Source organism: Lepidochelys kempii, chromosome 1 (assembly GCF_965140265.1).
Source record: "Lepidochelys kempii isolate rLepKem1 chromosome 1, rLepKem1.hap2, whole genome shotgun sequence".
In the NCBI taxonomy this organism is placed as follows: Eukaryota; Metazoa; Chordata; order Testudines; family Cheloniidae; genus Lepidochelys; species Lepidochelys kempii.
Window position 1 is genome coordinate 218,383,007 of NC_133256.1, and position 25,158 is coordinate 218,408,164.

At 43.3% G+C, this 25,158-nt stretch overlaps 1 protein-coding gene across 1 annotated transcript in view; it reads right to left on the bottom strand.

Moving 5' to 3' along the window:
• Positions 1 to 7,967: 7,967 nt before the first annotated feature.
• The window catches only part of DYRK4 (dual specificity tyrosine phosphorylation regulated kinase 4), a 72,037-nt gene continuing 54,846 nt past the window's right edge, over positions 7,968 to 25,158 (bottom strand). The window contains exons 11-18 of the mRNA XM_073314661.1: positions 24,584 to 24,724; positions 20,658 to 20,796; positions 19,846 to 19,927; positions 17,745 to 17,917; positions 16,329 to 16,389; positions 14,855 to 14,984; positions 11,626 to 11,795; positions 7,968 to 10,899 (exon numbers count right to left, since the gene is read on the bottom strand). Coding sequence (XP_073170762.1) covers positions 10,640 to 10,899; positions 11,626 to 11,795; positions 14,855 to 14,984; positions 16,329 to 16,389; positions 17,745 to 17,917; positions 19,846 to 19,927; positions 20,658 to 20,796; positions 24,584 to 24,724 — 1,156 coding nt within the window. The 3' untranslated portion in view covers positions 7,968 to 10,639. The remainder of the gene's footprint in view (positions 10,900 to 11,625; positions 11,796 to 14,854; positions 14,985 to 16,328; positions 16,390 to 17,744; positions 17,918 to 19,845; positions 19,928 to 20,657; positions 20,797 to 24,583; positions 24,725 to 25,158) is intronic.

The following is a 25,158-nucleotide window of genomic DNA, read 5'->3' on the forward strand; positions in this document are numbered from 1 at the left end:
GGCACTCATGTGGGAGTCCCAGGGTCAAATCTGGGACCTGGGTTTTCCCTCTCACTGGTTTTAGCTACAAATTCCATCCTGACCCAAGAGTCCGTCATCCAAAGTGTCACATACCTCTGGCAAATTCCCTCCCTTAGTTTTACACCTGGCAAAAAAAAAAATCACCCGCGAAGTGAGTACAAACTAAAATTTCAATGACTTGTTTATAGTGCTCCATATACTAGCCACTGAAATTTAAATACGATATTTGTATTCCGATGGATTTATTTTATAATTATACAGTAAAAATGAGAAAGGAAGCAATTTTTCAGCAATAGTGGTTGTGACACTTTTATTTTTATGTCTGGTTTTGTAAGCCCGTAGTTTTTAAGTGAGGTGAAACTCGGGGTACCCAAGACAAATCAGACTCCCACAAGGGGTACAGTAGTCTGCAAAGATTGAGAGCTGCTGGTCTAGATCAAAGTGATAACAAAGGTAGAACAGTGTATTTGGAGTTTCAACTTCATGAAAATGAATGGGACGTTACTTGCATTGTTTCCCTTCCATGTCTCCTGTTATAATGGAGTAGCAAACATTTATATTATATACAGCCCTGTGACTAAATAACCCAGCAAAGACACCTTGGGGGAATGCTAATGAAGAAATGTAACAGAAAAGTGCTAACTCCAAAGCAAGGGGCCATCGTGTTTGATGACCGGAGGTCAGAGACTCAAAGCACGTTCCCCCCTCTCTGCCATCAAAGGAAAAGCCCACATGGGGGGATGGGGGGGTGACCATGTCAGCTGTGACAAGAAGCTGTAAGTATGGATTCAGGGAAGGATCCTATATCGCTGGGCTGTTTGGACTCTTATGGAGAAAGGAACCAGATGTAAAATTGGGCTCCCCAGAGACCATCTGGGCACCCTGAAAAGACTTGGGAAACTGGCAGTTTATTACATCGCTGCCATCATTTGGGATTACAAACTGTGACTCGCCTGTGCATGTATTTTACCTGATTTAACCTCTCCATAACTCTCATTTCCTTTCCTTAGCTCATGAACCTTTAGTGAGTTTACCACAGAATTGGCTGCCAACGTTGTCTTTGGGGTAGGATCTTGGGTCCCAACTGATCTGGGGTAAGTGACCAGTCTCTTGGGACTGGGAGCAACCTGGTGTGGGGTGATTTTTGGTGTAAGTGACGTTTCATCACAAAGTCCAGCTTGTCTGGGTGGCAGGAGCGTCCCCGGGGACTGGCTGTGACTCCAGCGTAAGACTGTTACAGCGATCCAGGCATTCACATTTGGTGAAATCTACTCGCAAAACACACCACCAGCTTGGGGGGTCACCCCTGTTTTCTGACAGCCTGCCCTGAGGTTGGCACTCACAGTGGTGAGCCGCTTCACACAGTGTGGCAATCTGAGCGCTTGCAAAATCAACCTGGAAGGACATTTCTCCCCTCCAGCGTATTCCCTCCTGCCTGCACAGCTGGGTGAGCCATGGCCTCTCCTTCTCACAGCCCTCCCCTTTCAGGGGAGCTTAGCCAGCCCATGCCTTTCTCATGGCCACCTGGGCCTTGCTTTGGGGGAGGGAGGGGTCTAGGCAGGACTTCTGGGTGCTACTCCCTGGCTATGGAAGGAGAGTAGGGTTTCTTGGGTTAGAGAGGATTGGAGTTGGGTGTCAGGACTCCTGGGTTCTCTTCCTGCCACTATCTCTTGTGCACAGAACAGAGGCCAGCTCTTTGTGCCACTATATGCTTTATTCACTCAAAGCACAAAAGGAAACTGCAATCCCCCCAAAAAGAGAAGCAGCAGTCGGTGGCTGCCAGGGGGAGGCACACTACAGGCCCCCCGCAAGCAGGACAAGGGGAGGATGCCAGGCTGGGGCTCACAGCTCCCCACTAGCCCTGGGAGCTGGGTAGCACTTGGCCCAGCTCAGCATGTCCACCAGGCTCTGGATGTACTTCTTCACCCCCACTCTCTTGATGCAGCCACCAGGGGAGCCACAACCAGCCACAGCCTTCGTCATGGTGATGTCACCTGGATGGGCAGAGAGAGAGACAAAATTGGGGACTCCACATCCTTCCCTGACCCCCATGGTGCTTGTCACACACTCCTCTCCAAACAGGACTGCACCCGGCTCTGGGGGGGGCGGGGGGGGGCTAGTGGTTAGAGTGTGGGGGGAGGGTGTGGCTGGGAGCCAGGACTCCTGGGTTCTACCTCAGTGAGTCTGTGTGCTCCAAACCCCACCCCGATCTGGCGAAATTACCCATTGTTAATGTGCCGCCGAACTCAACACAATGATCCTTGGATCCAGTGCAGGGTAAAGGCTCCATGTCCTCGCAGCGATCTGCCCCCACGAAGTAGCATCATGCCATCCACTGGGGACGAGGCTCACGGCTGGCACTGAAAACAGCCAGACACACACAGTCAGCTCCACCCCAGCTCTGGGAGGGGAGTAGGGTCTAGTGGTTAGAGCGGGGGGGGAGGGAGCAGGAGCCAGGACCCCTGGGTTATACCGCTGGCTTTGGGAGGGCAGTGAAGTCTCGTAGTTCGTGTGGGGGCAGGGCCTGGGAGCAGGGTCTAGGTTTGCAGCAGACACACACCTGGGATGACCCCAGCATTGCAGCCATCGGTGTCACAGCAGGTGATATTCACCCGCACGGTGATATTGTGCTGGTAGGTCACCGTAAAGGGGCTGGGCTCACAGCTCTTGGGTGCCAGGCACGACTTAGCCATGTAGGAGAAGGAGTTTGCCCCTGTGGGAGAGAACCAGAGAATTGCCTCTTAGCTCCCCAGTGCCCACCCCCCAAGCTGCTCCCTCCACCCCCTTTGTATCTATCCATCCCATCTAATCGCATCTCCCAACCCCCTGATAGAATCCTCTCTTCTATCTGATCCAGTCCCCCCAGCCACCCACTGCAATTCCCCCAGCTCATCCCATCCTCCGTCTATTACATTATCTTTCCAGATGGAGGAGACCCAGCTCCAGGGGGAGAGTGGGGTCTAGTGGTTAGAGCGCGGGGGGAGGGGTGGGCACTAGGACTCACAGGTTCTAGCCCTGGCTCCAGGAGGACAATTGCATCTACACTTAGTAGGCATCTTGTTTCACTCACCCACGCTGAACCCTGCCACACCGATGAGGCAGGTCCCTTCCAAAGGGGCAAAGAGCTGCAGGGGACAGAAGCATGATTCTTCTTTAGATTCACACACCTCGCATAGCAGAACACTCCCTGGTGGTTGGAAAAATCCCTTCTCCGTTCAAATCCCAGCTCCAGTGCCCATGTGATAAATACCACCTGGAACCAAGAGGTGGCGCTGTGGTAGTTCTTACCACCAATGCCACCTCACTGAATGTGTGGGCAAGTAGATCTTGGAGAAATTCTATGTGCTTTTGTCCCAACTCTGCCCAGTTCCATACAACTCAATGTATGGGGAAAGGCATTTTGCTAGCTGGTTACTTGTATCTTCTTGAAAGCCATAGACAAGTTTGTTTGCTGCCTGTCTGTGGCTGGAGTAAATTTTCAGCTGCAGAGCTGGCTATAACTCGTGTGTGCAAACAACCACCACATGACTGTATAAACAGAAAAACAGAATTATGCTTCTGTGGAGAGGGGCTTCTGCCTGGCTTTTGGGTGAACCTTGCACCTACCCCCCCTTTCTGACTTGCTGTTTTTGGGACTCTGCCTCCCAGAGTAACATTAGCTCAGCCATGATGGAGCTCCTGGCCCACTTTTCATCTGTGGTCGTGTCAATTCTCTTCTTCGGAATTTGATTTATGATTGTTAACCCTTTCCATTGATGGCTTTATGCCTCCATCATACATGCTAAGAAATCCGGGCTGGGTGAAGAGATCCCATGATTGTTAACTCTTTCCTGTTCAGATTTTGGGAGAGTTTGGATTCATTAAATGAACATAATTTTTTTAATTGAAGGAAGAAAGAAAACAATTGGTCCACTTTGGGTTTTCTCAGAGCTTTCATCTGGAAACATCACTTCAACCTCAGAACTCCTCCTCCCTGCCTTTGCCATTGCTCTAGGTGGTAGGAAGGCAATATTATCCCCACCTAATAAATAGGGAAACCAAGGCACAAAGAGGTGGAGTCTGAGTCAGAACCAAGAATACAACCCAGGAGACCTGATTGCTGATTCCCAGCCCATTCTAATTCACTAGACCACCCTCTCCTCCCCTTCCAGACCCAGGGATAGAACCCAGGCGTCCTGGCAGGTATCTCAGTGCTAGGGGGGCAGGCTAACATTTCCAAGCAGGATTACAAGTGGAGAGCATTGGGAGACAATTTTCCTGGCTCCTGAGAATTTTACATGATTTCCAAACTTTTCCGGCTCCTTGTCACTCTTGGAGGAGGATCTAGGAGAAAGACAGATGGACTCACATCCCGACTCCATCACCCAGGGTGACCCACAGCCCACTGGCCAGGGCCCTCATGTGGGATGTGGGAGTCCCAGGGTCAAACCCCTGCTCTCCCCAAGTCAGCAGACCTTGCTCTGGGTTTTCCTCTCGCTGGTTTTAGCCACATATTCCATCCTGACCCAAGAATCCGCCATTGAAAGAGGCACACTCCCCGGGCGAATTCCCACCCCCTCCAGTGCCCGGATCCCTGTGTCCAGGGATGGATGAATTCACCTGTGGCCAGGAGACCGGACAGCAGGCAGAGGGGCACGGGCTCCCACATGCTGCCCGGGCATTTGCTGCCGTGAACAGAGCAGCGATGAAGCAGCTGGCTGTGGGTACGGCAGGCAGGTGGGCAAATACCTGCCCTGGAGAGGTCACCCAAGGCTGCCCCATGATGCAGATGGGAGATTTCACAGCCCTGAGCACTGCAAAATCAACTCTGAGGCACATTTCCCCCCTGCAGCACATTCCTGCCCACCTGTACGGCTGGGTGAGCTGCGAACTCACGTATCCACAGCCCTCCTTCCCCAGGGGAGCTCAGCCAGCCAGCACCTCTCCCCAGCTACCTGGGCCTTGCCTTGGGGGAGGAGATAGCAGTAGAGGCATCCCTGGGAGGGGGTTGACATTTCGGTGGTTAGAGCAGGGGAGGCTGGGAGCTTGGGAGCCAAGGCTCCTGTGTTCTATCCCCAGCGCTGGGACAGGAGTGGGATCAGGTGGATTAGAGCATGGGGGGCTGGGTTACAGGACTCCTGGGTTCTCTTCCTGCCAGTGGTGAACTTTGCTCCTAAAACCGCAAAGGGAACATTTTCTAATTCGGGGCTACACATGCTGCTTCTGCAGCACACCCTGCCGCTGCTAACTTGTGGAGTAAGTACCAGGTTCTAGATACAAACTGAGATCATCCCAGTGTTACATTGTGCTCAAACTACTAAGCTGGCTAGAATACTATTTTTTTTGGGGGGGGGGGAGGAGAACTTGGTATAACATTGTTAAACAGAGAATCTGAAGAATTGCAGTAAATAATACACGCCTCAAAATTCAAATGTGAAACCACTTCCAACACTAGATGGCCTCAGAACATAGGCAGTGAGTTATATGGCCCATGGTGCCTGTGCTCCACCAATATTCAGGAACGTGGGCCCAGCCCCACCAATGTTAGGGCTTATATTTTCAGAGCCATCCTGTCCATAGGACGGACTGGGGCAACTTCCCTGGGCTCCGCCCTTTGGGGGCCCTGTACTTTGGGGGGCCCCGTGCTTCACGAGGACAGGGGAACCAGGGGGCCTGTGGGGTTAGCGGGGGGGCCTGGTGCCAGCAGCACTGAGCAATCTGGCCCCAGCCCACCCTGCTCTGCCTCGCCCCTTCCTGTCCCTGATCCACCCCTGCCCCGCCCCCACTCTATCCATTCCCCCAGCCCCTGTCCCCACCCCGCCTCTTTCTCACTTTCACCCCCTCCCCCTGACCGACACTGGGAGCCAGCGGGGCGGAGCAGAGCAGAGCGGGGCAGGCTGGGGCCAGGGCCCCCGATAACCCCCCCAGGTTGCCCTGGACCCCACATCCCCCTGAAGTGCGGGGCCCCCTGAAGTGCGAGGCCCGAGGCGGTTGCCCCAGTCCATTCTATAGACAGGATGGCTCTGCTTGGACCCATTCTGGGCACCACCAAAAATTATACAAACCTGACGTTCATGTCTCAGAGTATTAAACAAGGATCTAACAACCAGGGTGCAAAGGTATAAATGGCTGCTTCTTTTGTTGTTTTATTTTTACTAAGAATGTAGTGTTTTAAGAATATTACATGAGTAACATGACAATATATTTAGCAACATTAAGTAAATTATACACAATTTAATTTAAGATCAAGTAAGAGAGAGAACAGGGAGTCAGAGTCAGAATTCCTGGGTTCCCTTCTTGGCTCTGGCGTTGACTTGCTGTGTGAATTTGGATAATAATTAGGGCTGTCAAGTGATTAAAAAAATTAATCGTGATTAATCACACAATTAAAAAAAATAATCACGATTAATCGCATGATTAATCGCACCCTTAAACAATAACAGAATACCATTTATTTAAATATTTTTGGATGTTTTCTACATTTTCAAATATATTGATTTCAATGACAACACAGAATACAAAGTGTACAGTGCTCACTATATATTTATTTTTTATTACAAATATTTGCACTGTAAAAAATAAAAGAAATAGTATTTTTCAATTCACCTAATACCAGTAGTGTAGTGCAATCTCTTTATCATGAAAGTTGAACTTACAAATGTAGAATTACATACAAAAAATAACTGTATCCAAAATTAAAACAATGTCAAACTTTTGAGCCTACAAGTCCACTCAGTCTTATTTCTTGTTCAGCCAATCACTCAGACAAACAAGTTTGTTTACATTTGCAGGAGATAACGCTACCCACATCTTGTTCAAAATGTCACCTGAAAGTGAGAACAGGCATTTGCATGGCACTGTTGTAGCTGGCGTCGCAAGATATTTACATGCCAGATGCACTAAAGATTCATATGTCCCTTCATGCTTCAACCACTGTTCCAGAGGACATGCTTCCATGCTGATGATGGGTTCTGCTCGATAGCCATCCAAAGGAGTGCAGACCAACACATCTTCATTTTCATCATGTGAGTTACATGCTACCAGCAGAAGGTTGATTTTCTTTTTTGGTGGTTGGGGTTCTGTAGTTTCTGTATCGGAGTGTTGCTCTTTTAAGACTTCTGGAAGCACGCTCCATGCCTCATCCCTCTCATATTTTGGAAGGCACTTCAGATTCTAAAACCTTGAGTTGAGTGCTGTCGCTATCTTTAGAAATTTCACATTGGTACCTTCTTTGCGGTTTGTCAAATCTGCAGCGACAGTGTTCTTAAAATGAACATGTGCTGAGTCATCATCCGAGACTGCTATAACATGAAATATACGGCAGAATGCAGGTAAAATAGAGCCAGAGACATACAATTCTCCCCCAAGTAGTTCGGTCACAAATTTAATTAACGCATTATTTTTTTAACGAGCAGCATCAACAGAGAAGCATGTCCTCTGGAACAGTGGCTGAAGCATGAAGGGGCAGACGAATGTTTAGTGTATCTGGCACATAAATACCTTGCAATGCCGGCTAAAAAGTGCAATGCAAATGCCTGTTCTCAGTTTCTGGTGACAATGTAAATAAGAAGTGGGCAGGATTATCTCCTATAAATGTAAACAAACTTGTCTGTCTTAGAGATTGGCTGAATGAGGAGTAGGACTGAGTGGACTTGTAGGCTGTAAAGTTTTGCATTGTTTTGTTTCTGAGTGCAGTTATGTAACAAAAAATCTACATTTGTAAGTTGCATTTTCATGATAAAGAGATTGCACTATAGTACTTGTATGAGGTGAATTTCTTATGTTTATCATTTTTACAGTGCAAAGATTTGTAATAAAAAATAATAATATAAAGTGAGCAATGTACACTTTGTATTCTGTATTGTATCTGAAATCAATATATTTGAAAATGTAAAAAAAATCTTTTTTTAATTGCGATTAATTTTTTGAGTTAATCACGTGAGTTAACTGCAATTAATTGACAGCCCTAATAATAATACATACGCAACCTAATGGGGGGTGTTGTGGTGCTTAATTTATATCTGCAAAATGCCTTTAGTTCTTGAGCACAAGGTGCTACAGAAGGGCACAGTGCGATTATTATTAACAGACAACAGGTTCCATAATGCATTTTTAAAAAAAGAACTATAAAAAAGGAAAGATAATGTACATTTAAGCTATAGGGATAAAATAAGGCCTGTAAATTGGGCTTCTCAAACTGTGAGTCATTCAGGTATTCTTTTGGCTTGCAACAATTTGTCACTTTGCCTGTTCTTAGGCACAATGAGCAGAGCACTGACCACAGGCTTGCTCTGTATTTTGGAGACTCCTTTTACTGCATGAAGAACAGGAGGGCTACATGTACATGATAGGCCATACCTACTGTTTTCTGTTCTGCAGGAGAACTTGAGGGCATTGGAGGCACCTGAAGAGAAGAGCTGTCTGCCTGCCTCTCGAAGAATTTATACCCAATGCTCATCCCTGTGGTCTCTGAGCATGAATCTGATTGTTAACTAAAGGAGACACTGTCCGGAGAGAATGAAGGAGGTGACCATGGTTGAGATGGATGTGGAGGCTGATGACTTAACATGAAAAATGTGGACACAAGGAAGGGAAAATATGAAACAAATATGGAGCTACGCAACTAAGCTCAAATACCATCAACATAGACTCTGCCTCTGATGAGTGAGAGGATGGTTAGACTGAATTCCAGTGTCAGATGATTTTCTATCTCACATCACCCTCAGCACTGAGAATGCTCCTGGGATGTTCAACAGCAGGTTTACTGCAAAGTTGGGAGATATCAGTGTACGTGCCAGAGAATATAATAAAGCTACTGGAAGACGGTCTCTGCAAAACAGATCATCTAGAGAATGTAATTGCAGCAAAGACGCAACAAGCCAAACTGTGTTTGTAGTTTCGTTCTGGGAACTCCAGTGCAATCAGGAATGACTGCAGTCCCAATTTGATCCAGTTGGAGCAGGCAAATACACAAGTGAGTAACTCTGAGAGGAGAACAGATATTTTAGATGAGAGTAATCTAAGCATCTAAGTCACTAAGCACAATAGCGAGGGAGAATGAATAATAATCAAATTCAAATAATCAAAAACAGCCTGAATTCCCCCTCTGCTATTCAACTACAATTCTGACAGTGGCGATAGTCTGTTTTTCAGTGTTTGATTGCAGGGATGTTTCAGGTAGTAATGTTGTGAGAACTATCAGCAGCGTCCAACAGGTAATCAGCATTTCAGTTGGATACTCATGGGCTTCCCATAGTTTCCAGTGTCAAGCAGGAACCTGATGGTATACAGATAGTACTTCAAACAGTTCCAGCCGCTGAACTCTGTGCTCTGTCTCTGACATCCAATTTATCCTCTTGCCTTCATGCCTTTGCTGGCTCTTAGCAGTTCCTTGCACCCTTGCCCTTAGCACAAACATTTTCTAAGCTACATGATACAGTCAGACTGTATCTTCCAGGACAGTTTACCTGCTCAACACTTCTGTGAGATCATCGATACAGTCAACCCTCTATCACCTGGTATAGGGCCTCCAGGAAGTCACTGATACAGTCACCCTGTATCCTACAGGACAGTTTGCCTGTCTTCGTCCTTGATGAGGTCATTGATGTGATCATTCCTATGTCCTGCAGGAATTTTTCCTGGCCTGTAGAGCCTATGTGTAATAGTGTGACTCCAGTAACCCACCCAATTGCTCTTGTGCTCTGGGACCACTGTGAGATCACTGAGATGGTATTCCCTGAATCCTGCAGGATAGCGTCCTTATTATTCTTATTTGTAGCACCTATAGCCTCAGTCAGGGATCAGATCCCCATTGTGCTGGGTGCTGTAAAGACATGTCAAAAGATAGGTTAATGACTGGGGCTGGCAGTCATATAAATCTGATTTTGTAATGCATTAAGTCAGACTCCCTTTGAGGGTTCATTCACCTGGACATTGACTCTCTCTTTCATCCACCCTTCTGGTTTGATATAAAAAGGGAGTGGGGTCCCTGTAGAAGGGTGTAATGCATACCATGGTTTGGTAGCCTTCTCTCCTGTTGCCTTTTATAAATACCTGCTTTGCAGTGTGCATGTCACTATAGAACTAAACGTGGGTTTCTAATTCTGTTCAGAGGTGCTACCAATGACCCGTATCTGACTCTCCCCTCTCAGAGAGGGAGACACTATGAGTTTGATTCTCCTCTCATTTATGCTGGTATAAATCCACTAACCTCTGTAGAGTTATTTCTGATTTATATTGGTTTAAATGAGATTAGATTCAGATCTTGTGACCTCTGTGGTTTTTCTAGGCTTTTAACTCCCAAGAAGCAGGAATCTTTGAATGCAAGTGTCCAGTATAATACCAAGAATAAGTCTCTCTCCACCTCTAGAGTCTCCTTTTTATTAAAAATATTGCTGTGGGTTGTGAAGAATCTCTGATCACAACAAGAATGTTGGTAACGTTCAGGAACGTTCAACGCACATTCTGCTTTGGTTACCTGGACTAATCGAGATTAAAAATGTCTAACAAACGTGCACAGCCCATGTGTGGAGAGTTATAATTTAAAATGATGTTCTTGAATATTGTACAGTTAAATGGTTACCTACAAAACATACCAGGCAGGTATAGAAACCAGACCAATAGCTGCTTGTGGAGAATGTTACTTAATTGGTGGTAAGAACATTGAATTTTTGTGAAGAGCTGTTTCACTGCTATGTTCTGCCTTGTCTCTTTTGATAGCCTTTTCCACTGGGTTTTCCAGATCTTTCTCTGGAATAACCTGTTTGGCTGTGTGTTGCACTTTATTTTCCATTGTGTCTGAGGAAGCTGCATTGAGAGTTAGTCTTTCAGTTGCAGCAGTAGGATTTCCAGGCAGTTCACCTTTTACTTTATCAACCATGTCTTGACAGGTGTTTTCTTCTGTATGAAATAAAATAAAAAAATGACAGTGTGAAACTGTAATGTGTCCACAGGCCCAAATTAAATCTGCAAAGACCCAATCAATTATTGCCTCAACATTTCAGAGGAGCAGAACCACCAACCCCCATGCATTTTTTCTGCCCTAAGAACTAAAGTGCATTGTGGATGGATTGCAGATGCTGTCTCTGATTCTTTTCCTACCAAGATCACTGTATGAAGGCTCTTTCTGCATGAACCTATGGGCCTTTAGTTGTTATATTTAGCCTGTCGGGCTGCAGATAAACCACATGACCCACCGGGTAACTCTCTGTTTCTACCAAAGAAGTGGGAAAGAAGTGGTGTGGCCAATGGAGGTATGGCAACTTCCACCTTCTCTGTATGTATATATCTATCTTCTTACTATATGTTCCATTCTATGCATCCGATGAAGTGGGCTGTAGCCCATGAAAGCTTATGCTCTAATAAATTGGTTAGTCTCTCAGGTGCCACAAGTCCTCCTGTTCTTTCTGCGGATACAGACTAACACGGCTGCTACTCTGAAACCTCTGGCTGTGGGTATGGCCGATGCTTCTATGGAGCATTCCATCATTTTACATTACTTCATCCTTTCTTTTTAACAAAGCTATTTGCTCAGACATGAAGGCCTCTAAAAATCATAACTGCCAACACGTACAAGCGATGAATATTATTAAGAATAAAGAACTTCAAATATTCAGACTACTGCACCTCCTTGTCCAGGCAGTGTGTGTTTATATACATTCTCCTTCTTCTCTGGTGTGAAGAAGGAGCTTTCACTTGCAGAGTGGCGATTTTGTTTTGATTTATGTATTCTTGGTTCCTGGATCCATGTGTGCTGCATTGCTTCATCTGGAGTCATGCGGAGGGCAGGTTCCCACCTTAAAATATACAAATGATAAATAATTATTGAACAGTGTTTGTTTATAATGCTAAAAATGAAAAATACATTAAACTTAGGTTAGGCCAGAAAATACTTTCATTGTCTTCAGGAAAATTGAGCCATGAAGACATTTTTCAAATTCACAAACAGTAAAATAGCCTGTTTGCCTTTATCCATAATTCCATTTGCCAAAACCCTCTTTCTGCTTTCTGAAAATTTGCCTGAATTACTGATCAAATTCTGTGCAGTATCAAACAGCCAAATGCTTACCACAGATCCTCACATGCAAATCACAATATTATCAGAGGATTCATTCTGTATATGTGCCCAAGAGCCTTAAAATCCTAAAATGATGTTAGTGCCAAGAAAAGGTGTTAGAATTGAGCAGCAGTTGCAATCCCCTAGCAGATAGGTACTTCCTCAATTAGTTGTACCTCATACAAACTGTATTCTATTCTTCTGACTAGTCTAATGTCAAAACTGTCCATGGCGCTCATTAGAACTCCACAGAGCCATTGTAAGAAAGATACTGGGCCACTACACTGGAATGTTAAAGGGATGTTCCTCGTTAAGGGAAAGATTTTTTGTGTAACTAGGTCACCGTTCAAAACAACATAACTGCAAGTTGAGATTTACAGAAGAGCAACCGTACAAACAGAGTAGTAAATCCTGAAGCTGTTTTTGAGGGTTTCTTCAGGAAAGTAATAATAACGGGTAACAAAGATCTTGCACAGAAAGTGCTGAACACGGTCCAAAATTCCAACCTGACATAGTGCATAGATAACAGTAAAACAGGCAAGGGAGCTGATACTGCTGTCACTTACATGGGTGTAAATCAGGAGTAACTCCTCCGGCGCCAAGTTACATCAATGTAAGTGAGAGCAAAATCTGGTTCATTGTTTTCAAAATTCAATCCTTCGCTGGTTCAAGTCTTTTATTTTGGCTGGTGAATAAAACATTGTTAGTGTGATTATTAACATCCATCATTCTGGTAAAAAGCAGATGAGTATTTTGTGTGTAGGCTGGTAAATCTTTGTGACAGTTTTGCAGCAGGATACTACTAAATCCACCTTCCTAGAATGTTTTGTTAGTCTCCACCACTTCTATTTTTCGAGATAAAAGATCACACCACATACTAGCAGGTCTGTGAGATGCAATCCTGGGAAGTGCTCAGCACTCTCAACTCCCAAGAGTTTTGCTTCTTCCGCCTCAGTTTGATTCATAACAGGTCACCTTTACTTTGTGGTAACAGGGGGACAGTGGCAACATGCTGGAAACTCAAGTGCTGCACTTCATTTGCAAATGAATGTACAGGGTTGTTGTTTTTTTTCAGAAGGAAGAAATGAAGACAGCCATGATATTTGTTGGTACTTATTTATCATTTGCATGGCACCCACAGTGTGCAAGACAATTACCAACAGGCATGAAGAGAAGGTTTCTATCCTCAAAGGGTTTATGATCTAGATAACCTACTGAAGTTGTATCTTCCTTGAAGATTAACAGAAATTGTTTGCTATTTGTATTCACCAGCAATGAAAAACTTGCAGTTGATCAGTGTCAGTTAAGAGAGTAACTGAAGTCAATGACAAAACTCCCATTGACTTCAATAAAGTCAGGATTTCAACCCACAACTTCCTGGGAAATGTTTGGACCTTGACTTGCCCTCGAGGTTCCCCTGGTTGATAGGAATCTACTCCAATAACTAGCATGAAAAAATGCTATTGAATAATTTTTGAAACCTTCCCATCTACAGTGGCCCAGAACAATGTTTATTTTTTCAGAAGTAGTAAATAGAAGTAGTAAAAAGAAAAAAATACCCAAGGGACAAAAGGCAAAGACTTGTCAGGGATTCAAAAATTGTTAGGTCACAGGAACAAGAGTTGTATTAAATGACTGATTTTCATAATAGACAGAAGTTAATAGGTGGTTGCCTCAGGAGTGGGATACAGGCCAGCATGGTTTACTATTATTATTGAACATGTTTATTACAGCAGCGCCTAAGGACCAACGAAAAATGGGACCCCATTATGCTAAGCACACAGAATAGTAGATGGTCCCTGCCCCAAAGAGCTTACTGTCTAACTAGAGAAGACAGACACAGGGTTTAGAGCTTTATAAACATTTACTAATTAATCCTTTCATCACCCCAATGAGTTAAGAAAGTCAGTATTATTATTTCCAATTTAAAGACAGTAAAACTAATGTGCAGAGAGATTTTGTGCCGGGGTCTACTTAAACCGTGGAGAAATAGCACATTTTTTGCAGGTCAGTCACAGCATATATAGCAAATTTAGCAGATGCATTCATATAATATATTCCAGACCACCCTTACTTCTACGCTGCTGCTAGCGGCAGTGTTGCCTTCAGAGCTGGGCATCTGGCTTGCAGCCGCCTCTTTCCAGCCGCCCCGCTCTGAAGGCAGCGCAGGAGTAAGGGTGGCAATATTACCACCCCCCTACTATAGGCTTGCAACCCCCTTTTGGGTTGAGACCCGCAGTTTGAGAAACACTGTGTACTTTTGTATACTCTTACCCTATAGTATAGGTAAAAGTACACAAAAGACCAGATTTCAAGGGGGAAACCAGATAATTAATCCATGATGAATTTTTATGGCTGCGAATTTAGTAGACCTCTAGTTATGTGTCTTGCCCAATCTGTACTGTACTTCATACTAAATACAATAGAGTGTTTAAAAAAAAAAAAAACTTCAGAGTTTCTGACTCCTGGTTAGATCTGTCCCTAGGCATGTGTGTCCCTAGCCCCCACTCTGCAGAACAGGGTCCACAGTAGGGGGTGGGGGATAGCTCAGTGGTTTGAGCACTGGCCTGCTAAACCCAGGGTTGTGAGTTCAATCCTTGAGGGGGCCATTTAGGGATCTAGGGCAAAAAAGTTCATTAATGTTTGTCAAAGGCACTCAAATGCTACAAGGATGCGCCTATAAAATAAACATTGGTGAAAAAACAGAGATACAAAAGTTTTTAAAGGTCTAAGAGAAATAAAGCAGGGACTTAATGTCAAACAAGTCTGCAGAAAATAAAGAAGTAAAAAGTAACTTACATTAGGCAGCCTCTCAGAAAATCCAGGAAAGCAGCATCATGAGTTTTTAATACCATACTTAGATCCTTGGAGTCTGGGTGTCTTTTTTTTCCCCTGCTGTTTGTTATAGTTCTAGGAAAACCTCTGGAATCTTTAAAAACAAAATATGCTTTTAAGTCATGTAAACATTTTGCACAGTAACAGTTTAGCTGTAGTTATGATGTTGCCCTTCAGTAGTGTGAACTTTACAGAGTCCTACAAAGAGATTTAAATCCATAAGGAAAATGACTTACATTTACATAATGACTTTCATCCAAAAGGACCCCAAAGTTCTTCACAAACTTACACACAAGAAATATCTTTACCTACCACTGACCTGCACCTATCTCAGGTGAAACATGACAACTGTTTAACAACACAGAAATGCACTACACAGCTGCTTAGGACAGGAAGTGAAGAATGCCATGTTCCATTGAAGCTTGTTGAATGGTAGGTAGGTTGAACATAATTACCCAGTTGGTATTTAGCTAGAACACAATGAACCCTACTTGGGGCCAGGCCTGTGAGATGGGACTGAGAATTCTCTCTTTCCCAGGTGCTTGGCTGGTTGGTTCTTGCTCATATGCTCAGGGTCTGAGCACAATAGGTGGGAAGGGATTTTCTTGTATATCTCCCTTAATCATTTCCTTATCATTGTAGGGACCTCGGTCCCTCCTAGTCTCTGCCTGTGGCACATAACAGTCTATTCTCCTGAGGGCTGTAATTCTTTGGTTTCATTTTGGTTGTTTGGTTTAGCGTATAGGTGCTGGGTGGTGCTGGTGACCTGTGATACATAGGAGGCCACACTAAATGATCTGGTGGTGTCTTCTGGCATTAAACTCTGACTCCTTATTTAGGGTAAAATCCTTATTGAAGTCAGTGTGAATAAGAAGTCCTGAACAGGGTCTTATGAGAGCAATGAAATGCGTTTTCCCATATTACAACCATCCCACCAGTACATGGCTTGCACTGCTGTGTGAGTAATCCCTCTAGCATAGCTATCTGAAATTATACGGATTGAATCCTGTGCTGTGTTACCACTTTACTTTGCATATTTTTCAGGACCAAAGAATAATCAGTTCTAGTAAAGTGCACTTAATACAGATTTGTTTCCTAAGTGGTGTTGCCTCCTTCCATGGTTTTAGCAATGAGAAAACACTTGTTTTAAAACAGGAAAACAAACATAGATTTCTCAGTCTCTCCTCTGTTATCTCTGCAGTGGGAGGACCTTAAACTATCGACAGCACATCACTGAGTTTTTGTATAGTCCTCAAATTATTTATTTCTTATGGATATTTGTTCCTAAAAGCAGTTTGAATGAAGTGGTGACCCAGGTAAGAAGAATCTGAAGTTCTTCTAACCCCATTCTCCACCTGCACATCAAAGGCAATAGCAGAGAGGAGACTTAAAAGCCCAGGGAGTGATACAATAAAGAAAGATAATCACAGGCGCTTACCAAAGAACGTTCGTCTTCTTGATGCAGTCTGAATAAAATCAGCTGGTGGAAGACCCAATATCTTCAAGACAGAAAATTAATACGAGGAGTTATTCACTATTTCTTCAACATCTCTAGCAGCCTTGGCTAAAGATGGATATGCTGTTCCTCCTCCTCTTATTTACATTGGCAATTTACAGTAAAATGTCTCAGAGGGGTAGCTGTGTTAGTCTGTAGCCACAAAAACCACAAGGAGTCTGGTGGCATCTTAAAGACTAACAGATTTATTTGGGCATAAGCTTTCGTGGGTAAAAAACCCACTTCTTCAGATGCATGGAGTGAAATGTCTACAGCTCTCTCTAACCCACCCTCATTTTTAATGTGCCTCTCCCTGTAATACAGTATCTAAGGTCCATATACAGAACCATGGGATCCATTATAATTGATTGAAAATGGACTTCACACTCTCCATTTTAAGCTGTCTTCTCACAGTAGATAAATTTTGATGGTTGTCATCTTCCATAAAGAACGCTGCCAGGCTAAGTTGCTCTGTCATTAATGGAGGTCTTACTTAAACAGAATTGTTTTCACAGTTGGGCTCATTCTGATCTGACTAATAGCATCTACAACACCTACATCCCTCTGTTGAGACAGCTCTTTCCCCAGCCCTGGAAGTTTCACAGGGGGACTCTGAAGAATAGCACTCCTGTTGATCAACATAGTTACTGTGGGAGACTGCAGAGAGGGACAGTGCAGCAGCTTTGCACCTGCTAAGTCAGGGCTTGCCCTGGGTTTAAAATCAGACAGGGAGCTAGCATAGGATGCTGGGCAACAAAGTGATATGCTCTCATTAGTCAGACTTGCCTAGAAGACTGACTGCAACACATTGTACCTGCCATAACTTTTGCATCATTTTCCCAGTTGGCCCCAGGTACATTACATGGCAGTACAAACAAAAAATGTATTAGGAAAAGGAGAAAAATTAAAATATTGTATTTTGCTTTGCTTCCCCCTTAGACTCAAACATACTTCTTTGGTCAGAACCGCTCCCTACAATTCTGATCACATTACAGTGTGCTCCCCATAAAGACAGAAATAGCACAGTGACTGAACAGACCAACAACGTTCACCACAGGCCGCTGGTTTGCCACACAAAGCGGAGGCAGCAGCTTCACATTCTGCCTCTTCTCACTGGGCCCCCTGGCTGTGATAAGCTTCCCTCTCACAGCCAGCCCAGCTCCAGAAAATATTTAAGTCTCTTCATGTGTCATTCTGTTGCTGGGAGTGCAGTTTAGCAAACTCATGTCAATGAACCCCCAGGGAAGGTACTGTTCAAACAATTCATCAAATTACAAAATGCTCTGTTTCCAAGACATGCATGTAAGGGATGGAGGAAACAGCACCTTGATGTTATGACTAAAATATCCCAGAAGCTACCTCCATGATGCAGGCAAGTTGCTCTACTTCATTCTCTCCTGGAAAAAGGGGATAGCCTGTGTAAAGTTCAGCCATGATGCATCCCAGGCTCCACATATCAATAGGAGTAGCATACGGGTGACCAAGAATCACTTCAGGGGAGCGATAAAATCGGCTCTGAACATACGTATACACTGCATTAGGAAAGAAAATTGGACACTAAGGAACATAGTGTTGTCAGGGCAGCAATTCATATTAGAGAACCATAGACATTAGAAAAGACAAATATATCTTATTTCCTCATAAGCAAGAGAGGGATTGTTCCCTAGTATATGTTTCTAATACTTCATCCAGTTCCATTTTAAATTGCATGTGATGGGTGCTTCCCCACATCTTTTGGGAACTACTTCACAGAGCAATAGATCTTGCTCTTGGGAAATGTTTCCTGATATTATTCAGCCAAATATCCTTAGTTCATTCCCTTACATGCAATTATACACCTTGAACCAGCCCCAAACAATTCTTCCCCTTCTATAGGCCCCAGTCCTGCAACGGGATTTTCTAGCACAAAGCAATCCACACCTTCAGAGACCTATTCGGCGAAATTCTGGTTTCACTGAAGTCAATGGCAAAACTAGCATTGACTTCAGTAGGGTCAGAATTTCATCCAATGTCTTAACTGGGACTCTACACATGTGCAGGGGTCTGTGCCAGCAGGTCACATTCCAGCATTGGGACCATAGTGAGTAAATTAATCCCTTTTAATTGGTATTCAGCCAAACCAAATATAATGATGGTACATTAGCTCTGTCACTTTCCCCTCCTACATCAATTCCACTAGCCTGTTGACCTTTTTATTTATTCTTTTGCTCTTTTAACTCCTTCCAGTTCAACACCTTTCTGGGAGCAAGGTGCTCAGCTACATAAGCAGTATTCTAGATGCAGTTTCTCCAGAACTGCATAGGAAGGGACGACATATGGCATGTTTCTTTGGCCAATATCACACTATTGGGTTTTTGTTGTGGTTGTGCCATATCATCCTATGAACTAATATCTAACTTTGTCTTCTACTACCTGCCCTTCGGTATCTTTCAGTTACTGCTTCCCAGGGGTCTAAAAAAACCGTCTTATTTAAGCTAAGAGGAGACGAATCATGCTCCACATTTCTTCCACTGAATTTCTATGTTTCAAATTATTCCTCTCCAGAGATATTCCAGGGTGAATCTCTTATTGTCTTGTATCCAAACATCAGAAAGCCTAAAATGATTAACCTCTCTTTCAAAAACAGATTGTGTAAATCTAATTGACTTCAACCCAACCATCCCAAAATCCAGAGCAGGGTGCTTGGCAGAATTTGTATATATTGTCTGAGTGAAGAAACATGTTTAATGGGAGAAAGAGAAGAACACAGGACATGATTTTTCCCCCCATGCTTAGTGAAAATGTTATATAGATTTCTCCCATTTAACAAGTGCTACAGCCTTCCTCACCTTTATATCACTCTTGAACGACACATTTATTCTTAGTGTTGTGAGTTCTTTGTCATCAATTCAGCTATAAGACACATTTTATGTTTAATTTCTTGTTTATTGGTTTTGTTTTGTTTATTCGTTGTACGTTTTGTTTAAACCTTATCAAGAAAAAATATTTTAAAAATCTCTTTAAAATGGCTGTTTTATCTCCAGTGCCCCGAGTTGTTTTCATTCCACCACAACTCAGGGAAAGAATACCTTTGGTTCAAAAAATGCATGAATTGTAACTTAACTAGCAAATAAAAAAGAATCTCAGGGTCTGAGCCTGTCAACCCCCACTGAAAAGAGTAAGTTCTATTGAAATCAGTGGGGCTATTCACTTGGAAGCATTTCAACTCCCTACACTTGCTAAGAGCAATTTCTATATCATCATCAACCATCATCATCAAAGGTGGTAGATCAGTCTCAGCAGTGTGGGGGAAAGCGCTGGTAGGTGGCACAAGGAGAACCCCAGTGGCTACTAGTTCAATAGATGCAAATGCTGGGCATGTGTCATTGTATTAGCTCAATGAAATAAAATGATTTTTCCCGTTTTTAAAAATTAAGAAATCTAATTAAGAAAATTACATCAACTTGACTTTTCTGCAAACCTCTTTGGTGTTCATAGCAGCTCGATCCAAAGTCAATAACTTTAACTGAATTTTGACCTTTGTGGTATAGCAATATGTTCTCCTACAGAGGAAAAATAAAAAGGGGGAAAGACAATAACACCCCAGTAGGTTAGTGAACTCTTTGGTAAAAGTAACGTATAATATGATGAGGTTATGCTTAACTCTGTAATAGTAATATAAATCACTTTATCTTGCCTCTTCATACACTTTACTGATAGCGGAGGGCAATTATGCCCAATTGTTTGAACTAAAGCAAAACTCCAAAGGAAAGTTATGAGAGAGAAAGAGTAAGAGGAGGAAATAGGGACCCCCTTGTGGCCAGGGACCCTGGGCTTCTAGGGTCTGCAGCTCTGGGGCAACCCCACCATGTCAGGGCTTCCAGCTTCTTTGCCATGAAGCTGGGAGTCCCAAAGTCCCAGAAACCCCCTCTCTAACTGGGGCTTGGCTCCTGGATCAACAACAGGAGCCTGGAAGCCATGAGAACCCTGGCTCAAGCCAAGGTTGCTGCAGAGCCAGGATCCTGGACCAGCCACCCTGAGTACAAACCTACCCAGACCCTGAGGGTATGTACTCGGCACTGCTACACTACTATTTCTAGCGAGCTAGCAGGAGTACGTCTACTTGAACTGAGAATAACATCCCCCAGCTACAAGTATCCTTAGAGGAATCATAGATTCTACCTATCACTGTTGAGTTTTAAAGATCCTTTCAGAAGTTCTCTATCTGTGAAAGATAAGATGCACCTTAGAAGAACTGTACAAAGTGGTTTATAATGAGATGACAGTACTCACAGGTTTCAAGTCACAGTGGATAATTTTTTCCCGGTAGAGCATTTGTAAACATCTCAGCACACACTGAGTGAATCGTCGAATCAAAGACAAACTAAAACCTTGGAACTTGTTCTTTTTGATCAGCTGATACAAATTTATTCTGCGGGATGAGACAGAGAGACCAGGGCACTTTGGGTTTATGGCATGAATAGTTTAGAGCTCATTAGAAAGCCTCTTGTTGTTTTCCTTACATGAGAGAAAGGAATCACCCAGAATAAAACAACATGTAAGTTTTCCTTGGGAAAGTTATATTGCATATAATAAGCATAAATATCTTGATCCTCCAGATCTAATGGATGAGTAATGTCAATGGGACACATTTATTTATTGAACCAGGTGTCACAAATCCATTATTTTTCACCATGCAGAATAGCGTTCTCACTGGCGGAATAAGAGATAGAAAGGTTTGGTCCAGTTCCCATTCTTTTTAATTGACCTTTGACTTGGCACCTTCCATAAATTCCTTTGTATCTCAGTGCCTGTGGTCAGATGCTCAAGGGAAATCATCCTTGATAAAATACCTGTATAGTTTCCATTGCTCTTATACCATCCTCATCAATGTAGTATGAGCACCTTTCAATAGTGCATTAAGTGACGTGACTAACTTCTGTCATGTGTGGTTTGATGGGAGCGGGAAGGGCAAAACAAGTAAACAAACATCAGACAGAAAAAGAGGCTTCCCTTACTAGCTGTTTCCTTCAACCTTCCTCAGCAAGGCAAGATCCCCACCAGGCAATGCCATGGCCAGAAAGGAGATGGGAAGTGCAATGGTGCTGCTGCAGTAGGGCTGATAATAAGAATCTAGTGATGCTGTTCACTAGAGCACTGAAAAGCTCAGCAGTGTCAATGTACATCAGGTCATGCGGATAAACCTTTCTCCCCTTTCACTTTGCACAGGTTTGTACTTGTGTGAGTTTCACTTTGAGTTATGGGTTCATAAAACTCAAAGCAGCCCTCCCCCCAAAATGCCATGGTTTGCTTTTGGGACAAAACACCAAATTCTCCAGTTCCTCCTGAAACCATAAACTGCTCCAGTGTTGCTGAGAGCTCAACTCAGGTTTACTCAGCATTCTGTCCAGGTTCACTCAAAACATTTTCCATGAACTTGGGCCAGTTTTCAGGTCTGCAATGAAATCTGTTTTACCTGGTTGTAGTTTTGCACTGTCTGCATTTCTAGATATCTACAATTATAGCCCCAATTATCATAGTATCTGAGCACCTCACAACCTCAAATTTATCCCCACAACACCGGCAAGGGAAGCGCTATTATCTCCATTTTACAAGTGGGAATTGAGGTACCGAGAGGTAAAGTGGCTTGCCCAAGGCCACACAGGAAGTCTGTAGCAGAGCAGGGAATTGAACCCAGATGTCCTAAGCCCCAGGTTAGTGCACTAACCACTGGATTATTCCTCTTTTCTATAAATGTGCCTTTCAATCGAGGACCCCTAACTACTTTACCAATGATAAAGCAACACTCTTCTGAGGCAGGTAACCATGATTATAATTGCTATTTTACAGTTTGGGAAACTGAGGCATAGGAGTAGGAGAAGGGCCTGGCAATGAACTAAAATGGCAACCTTGCTAGTAGGTGTCAAAGGTTTACCAAGAGCATTTGCATTTTGTAGAATGTTGAGTCTCAATTTTCAGAATAACTGATATATCTTAGGTTTAGATTCTTCCCTGTATGCCGGAGACATATTGGTGTGATGTGTGTTGAGGGGCTGTGTTGCCATTGGAATCCCAGAAATAATTCTGGCTGAATTAGGCAGATTTCTTCTTAGGGGTTGTGGGTCACAGTGCGTCACAGCTTCATCGCTCTTGGAGACAGTGGAGCATGCTTCTTGCTACGCATCTGACCAACTGTGCTGGGGACACAGCTATTGCCCTGCCCTCACCCGCTTGCTTTCAGACAGCTGGGACCTACGCAAGCACTAGAAGGGAGATGATGCTGTGTTCTCCAATGGAATTCTGACCAGTTACTGAGCATAGGTGCAAGACACTGTATATAGGGGGACCTCCCTCTCTTGCACATCCACACAAGGGATGGACAGAGTCTGGCCATTAGAAAACAAACTAGCTAGTACATGGTGCTTTCATTCTGTAGGAAACAACGTTCATCAATCAAGTTATTGCTTTACTAATAATTTAAATTACCATTGGGCCGATAAGGCAAAAATATGCTTTTATGTTATGGACAGAGGTTCCAGGTCTCTTTTAAGGGGATGAACTTGCTGGATAGCCAGAAGCTCTTTTCCTCTCATTTTCCCACAGTGACTTTCTGAGATGCCAGGCTGGTGCCTTTATTGGACCCAAGAGGCCTTTGATTACATCATGTTAATCAGCACACGTGGCAGAGTTCACGTTTTCACATGTATCAGTATGAGCTGGATGTGACATTGAGTTTAGGTCAGAGTCAGGGATCAAGTCTTCTAATAATTTGCTGAGTCTTCAGCATGCTGAGAATACTAGAATGGATGGGAAGAAAAGCCTGTTACATCTGTACTCAATTGGGGAAGATTTTTTTTAGAAAACAGAAAACTAAGCAATTGCTTGAACTCCCATTTGACATTTGATTACAAGAAATGTGAAAAATAAAAATGTCCATGATTTCTCCAAACTTCCTCCTATAAAGTACATTCACAAAACAATAACAATCATTGTATTTTTAACTTCTGACATCCAGTATCTTTAAAAACAGCTGAAATAATCATTTTAAAACACACCCCACATTCCTGATATTTGTTATCATGTTTGTGAGACAATAGATGCAACTATAAAGGTCAAGTTCACTTGCTGGTTCCTGTATTTTTCTCCTATTCTATCATCTCCACCTGGTTACTATTTTGAGGGAATCATGGGTATTTTTTAGCACCATGTCCTATGGGAGTCTGTCACGGCTTGTTTTCCTTTGCTAAAAATTGCAATGCTGTGCACTATTTATATAGTGTTAGACTGAATACTAGGACAAACCTAAACTACATGTTCTTTATCAGGAGTTTTCAAGGGGAACAAAAGAGGGCAGATCAGCATAACAAACCCTAAAGTTCACCAACCCCTAAATTCACTTTTTAATTTTTTTCCATTTCATTCCATCAGCTAAAGAAATATAACATGCACAGAACAAGAATTATGCACAGATTGTGCCTGGTTCTAATAAGGGTGCACATGGTGTATGTGGTGGAGGAAGTCTAATAAGGAGCCTTTTCCCATCTACCCGTGAGCACCAAGAGCTAAGGTCAATCCCAGGCTCTGTGCTGAGAGATTGCTTCTTCTTTGCACCACTCAGGGATGCAAATTGCCCCCCAAAAGGGTGGGGAGGGGCCTCAACCACATCTCATTGGATGGTGCATCAGGTATGCTCCCTCTATGCTTTGGGGAGCTAGGGGAAGGATTGTGCCTCTTGGGAAAAGGAAGTATCCCTCTCAGGGCTGTGGCTAAATACCACAATCTGGCCCTATACGTAAATATATCATCTGTGTCCTTTCTACATTCTCAGGCCATTTTTCTCTACTTTGTTCCCATCCTTTTTCAAGGGTTCTTGATAGTGGGGTGTGCAGGGAGAGGAAATGATGTGTAAATTAACACAGATGTCTGTAAACTAAACATACATGGTGTGAACCAGAAAAAAATACAACCAACCAACTCAAAAATGGGGTTTCCAATTTTGGTTGGCTGTATTCTTGGAGATTTCATCACATGGCATAATCTTTAATTAAAGATTAATCTTTAATTCCTGGAGATTCCAGGACAATCCTGGAGGGTTGGCAACCCTACTCAAAAACACTAAAAAGAAAGAAAATAACAGACAAGTTATCTTCATAACATGTATGGGTCTGCGATCCTATATCATTTGGCCCATGATATATGTAGAAGAATATATACCTTACCCTAGCAGTTCAAAAGAAATGCAGAAGTGATTGCGAAAGTAAAAGCATTCCTTCATATGGACAACATTGTGAGTATTGTCTTTGTCTTTCTTCCGAAGAGCATCGAGAATCTTCACTTCTACCAAAGCCTGATTGTGAAATCTACATGCATAGGACAAAGTCACATGATATGGCGAGGACCTGATTAATTTAGTCTAACTGTAAATGGAATACTACAACCAACATGATCTTGCCACAGATACAAAACAAACGGCTCTCATTAAAGAATCAGTAGTGACTGGTAACTACCACACAGTAGAATCTGAACTACAAGAGTTATTTCCTAGTCTAAGTAGAGAGAAATACTGTGTGGTAATTATTGGCAAATGCTGACTTCATAATGTTAACCACTATCTATTCTGGTTATTTTGAACCTGGCTGGCAAAATAATTGAATGAAAAAATGTTTCAAATAATACATGGTTGAGCATCTAGGGTGAAATCCTGGCCTCAGTGAAGTCAATGGGAGTCTTTCCATTTACTTCAACAGAGCCAAGATTTCACCCCAAGAGTAGCAAGGTCTTCAGTTTTCTATAG